The 4637-nt window shown below is 36.0% G+C and overlaps 1 protein-coding gene across 1 annotated transcript in view; it reads right to left on the bottom strand.

Moving 5' to 3' along the window:
- Positions 1-3042: 3042 nt before the first annotated feature.
- The window catches only part of LOC106882722 (uncharacterized), a 23264-nt gene continuing 21669 nt past the window's right edge, over positions 3043-4637 (bottom strand). Inside the window, exons 2-3 of the mRNA XM_014933492.1 lie at positions 4399-4427; positions 3043-3115 (exon numbers count right to left, since the gene is read on the bottom strand). Coding sequence (XP_014788978.1) covers positions 3043-3115; positions 4399-4427 — 102 coding nt within the window. The remainder of the gene's footprint in view (positions 3116-4398; positions 4428-4637) is intronic.

The raw sequence follows: 4637 nt of genomic DNA, 5'->3' as shown, positions 1-4637 counted from the left end.
TTATTATTATTATTATTATTATTATTTTTGTGTGTGTGTGTATATAGAAATATATATGTATGTACGTATGTATGTATGTTATCAATCAGTTTCATTTCTGTATTTCTTGTCCATAGAGAAAGAGCCGGACTCTAACATAGATTCAAGGCTCCTTCATTGGAACTTTTATCAACATCATCTAGGTATTTGTGCATATGTCTGTGTGTGCAGTATTTGGTGTTAGTGTATGCGCAGATTTGTATGTTTGTTTTATGGATGCGTTTTTATGTCTAGATGCATGCATATGTATTTATGTGCTAAATTTTTGGAAAGTTTTACATATCTTTACAGTTCCATTGATGGCTTGAATCTGTAGTCTTCTAATCAGCCTTTTTCTTTTTTTATGTATGTATGTATGTATGTATGCATGTATGCATGTATGTATGTGTGGTAAGTAGCTTGCTTACCAACCACATGGTTCCGGGTTCAGTCCCACTGCGTGGCACTTTGGGCAAGCGTCTTCTACTATAGCCTCGGGCCGACCAAAGCCTTGTGAGTGGATTTGGTAGGCGGAAACTGAAAGAAGCCCGTCGTATATATGTATATATATGTATGCGTGTGTATATGTTTGTGTGTCTGTGGTTGTCCCCCCAACATCGCTTGACAATGGATACTGGTGTGTTTACGTCCCCGTAACTTAGCAGTTCGGCAAAAGTGACCAATAGAATAAGTACTAGACTTACAAAGAATAAGTCCTGGGGTCGACGATTAAACAAGCGTACAAAATTTATCTCTTGAAATTCTATAATCTTTAACGATATATTAATTGAAATAACATGAGATCACTAAACTAAATGTATTTCTTTTCCTTTCATTTTCCTTTTCATATTTTCATTTCGTTTTCATTTATTATTTTCTAATAGCTTTTCTAAGCAGTATTGCTCGTCTAATTCATTTAAATAATACAGTTACTGGGGCTTCTGTTTGAGCACAAATTAATACATATCTACAGCTTCACTGAGACAAGTGGATAAGTTTAAGTATCTTAAGCCATAATCACAAGTGATGGAAAGCATGAGGCTGGAATGGATGCTAGAATTTCTGGTGCTTACCAGCTTCAATATTCGATCCTGAAAGGAAGTGAACTTGATAAAAAAAGCCAAACTCGTCATCTTTAATTGGTTTTCGTATCTATCTCACCGGTGGAGGCGCAATGGCCCAGTGGTTAGGGCAGCGGACTCGCAGTCGTAGGATTGTGGTTTCGATTCCCAGACCGGGCGTTGTGAGTGTTTATTGAGCGAAAACACCTAAAGTTCCACGAGCCTCCGGCAGGGGAATGTGGCGAACTCTGCTGTACTCTTTCACCACAACTTTCTCTCACTCTTTCTTCCTGTTTCTGTTGTACCTGTATTTCAAAGGGGGCCAGCCTTTTCATACTCTGCGTCACGCTGAATCTCCCCGAGAACTACGTTAAGGGTACACGTGTCTGTAGAGTGCTCAGCCACTTGCACGTTCATTTCACGAGCAGGCTGTTCCGTTGATCGAATCAACTGGAACCCTCGTCGTCGTAACCGATGGAGTGCCAACATCTATCTCACCTGCGGTCATGAATGTTAGGCAATGACCGAAAGAATACAATCCCAAATCAAGCGGCCGAAATGGGGGTTCCTCCGAAAGGTCTCTGAAGTAACATTACACGAAAGGATGTGTAGCTCGAAGGTCGGAAGGTCTCTTGATCTCGAGCCGCTACTTCCTTGCATTGAAAAGTCACTGCTCCGGTACTACGGACATGTGATAAGGATCTCACTGTAAGGAATTGCAAGATAATCTCTTCGAGCCGAGCCAACTGGCAAGAGACTTAGGAGTAGACCAAGAAGGAAATGGCAGAATAATATTAATAGTCTCAGTTGGGAATTCAGCCGGAAAAATCTAATGACAGTTGTTTCTAATAAGACCCTGTGTAGGAGGTACCTGAGGTTTCTACACCCACCACCCTACAGGAATAGTGATCGGAGAAGGCAGATGCTGGGGGGGGGGGGGATAATAGCGGAAACTAAAAATCAATGTTGAATATAAATTTCCTCCATATTTCCTTTATATAGTTTCCTGTAATATAGTTTGCATTTTCTTGTCCCTTCAAGAAGTACTGCGTGCATAATGAGAAATTAAATCAATCACCTTTCTTCGATTATTACTATATTCAGCTGGCAGCTCGTAGTCTTAGCATGCATGCATACATCTCATCACGAACAAATTAACACTTTCCATTCGCATATGAATGCATTTATCTACATGTACATATGTGTCAGCGCGCGCTCACATACACGCACACGCACACACATACACACACGCACACACACACGCACGTGCACATATACGCACACACACATGCAAACATACACACTCAAACATGCACATATACACAGACACACAAATACGCTATGTGACTGTGAAAATAAAGTTAATTTCGGTCATGTTTGAGCTCATGATGTTAAGAGCCGGAATAAATGCCGCGAAATATTTTGTCCGACGCACTAACGATTCTACCAGCTTACTGCCTTTAATAGAAATAAATAATCAAATAAACGTGAGAAGAGAAAGAGTATTATTTATGATGTCGTTTTCTTCGCGTGTATATTTTTTATGAATAGGAAATATATACACCACATGCATCGTTTCTTTTAAAGTAAAATCTTATATACAAATGAAAGTAGATAGATAAGTATTTTATCTATATTTCAAAGGGATCGTTTGATGAGTTAAAATATGTAAATTAACAGGGTCATATATTTTAGGCTTATACTGTAACATCTTCCCGTCTATGGACTTTGGTTAGTCAGAGATGATAGTCTTATTTCCAGTAACATAATCACCTTTCAATTAGATAAAACGACAAAATTAGTATGTTAAAAGTTGAACATTAAAACTAAATCAGTTCAAATATAAATTTTCAAAGCTTTTTTTAAAATCGGAAATACAAACACTCCCCTTATAAAAAGATAAATGAAAGAATACAACATATTGACAAACATTAATATCGTAAATCCATCATTTCAGAAAAATTCATTGGCAAATTTCCAGTATAATTTTCCGATAAAGATTCGTAAAACTGCGATGCACTTTATTACAACGATACCTGAAATGTCAACAGGTTTAATGTTATATAATATACCAAATAATTCAAATCTCTCTGTACAAGTAAACAGAAAGACCATCGGGGAAAATCTCTTCTCTTTATACATAAAATTTTTTCTAACAGTGCGAGAACTTTTTTAAGTCCATAAACATGTAAATCACAAAAGTCTTAAAAGTTACCTAGAACTGTGACATTATTTTGCTGCCACCATTTCTAAAATGCTTAGTATGACACTTTTTCAATGTAAGCATCCAAGTCAACCTTCTAAATAATCTTCTACGTTGCAAATGTATCGTTTCGACTCTTAGTATTCTTAATTGTATTTGCTGTGATAAGGTTTTAGTAGACAGCATGATTTCCATATGGCGAACACCATTGAGGTGAAATCTTACATAAGGTTTACAATGCAGTCATTGAAGAAACGGTTAATTCGACACAAATACACTATCAGGAATTCAAACAGAAGGCATGCTGCATCCTTACCAAATATGTATATGAAATGTCCTGAAATGATTCTAAGATGGCTTGTATTTAAATTTGATCTATTTTAAATTTTGTTTTTTCTCTTTCTTTCTCACTCTCTCTCTCACGCTCTCTCTCTCTCTTGTTCTCTCTTTCTTGCGCCCTCTCTTTCTCTTGCTCCCGCTCTCTCACTTGCTTTCTCTCTCTCTCACACACACACTCTCTCTCTCTCTCCCTCTCTTGCTTTCTTTCCCTCTTCTGCACTCACACAAACATATATGTATATATGGGTGTATGTGTGTGTACGTGTGTATGTTTTTGTGTGTGCGTATGTTTGTGTTTGTGTGTGTGCGTGTGCGCGTGGATGTGTATGTGTGTATCTAACCAGCAATAATATGCATTTTTTAACGCTCGCATAGCAATTGAGTTGTAATTTTACAACATTTGGTCCCATATAATTAGAAATTTGTTATCCTCTGTTGTTTTATTAGCAAATTGTTGTACTAAAATAAAGTTTTTATTCATTTAAGAGAAACCATAGATGTAACGTTTTCTCGGGGAAAATATATGATTTCTTTTCCATGAAAAAAACTAACGAAAACACTAACATAAATATTCCCCTTCTCCTCTTTTACTTCATAGCTTATTATTTTATTTACATCTTCATTCTTATTTTTTTAATATCTATTTTTCATCTTTAAGTTTTCAGCTTTATTCTATTTTATTTTATTTTATTTTATTTTATTGCATTTCATTCTATTCTGTCATTTTCCCCGCTGTCTATTTTAAGTTTACTTGATCTATCATTCAATTTTTCTTACTTTTTCACAATATTGGTATAAATATTTATCTGCAATGGAAAATCAAAACTATGTTTCTAGAGTTGGATACGTTTTATCTAGTTTCTAAACACAGAATTTATCAAATTATGAATATGTGTGTTTATGTGTATGTGCGTAGATCCATCCACAGCATGAACACACACACACACACACACACACACACACACACACACACACACACACATATATATATGTATATATATATATATATATATATA

This window comes from Octopus bimaculoides, chromosome 20 (assembly GCF_001194135.2).
Source record: "Octopus bimaculoides isolate UCB-OBI-ISO-001 chromosome 20, ASM119413v2, whole genome shotgun sequence".
Classification (NCBI taxonomy): domain Eukaryota; kingdom Metazoa; phylum Mollusca; class Cephalopoda; order Octopoda; family Octopodidae; genus Octopus; species Octopus bimaculoides.
The sequence above is the reverse complement of the archived record's forward strand: the minus strand, read 5'-3'. Positions and strand labels throughout refer to the sequence as shown.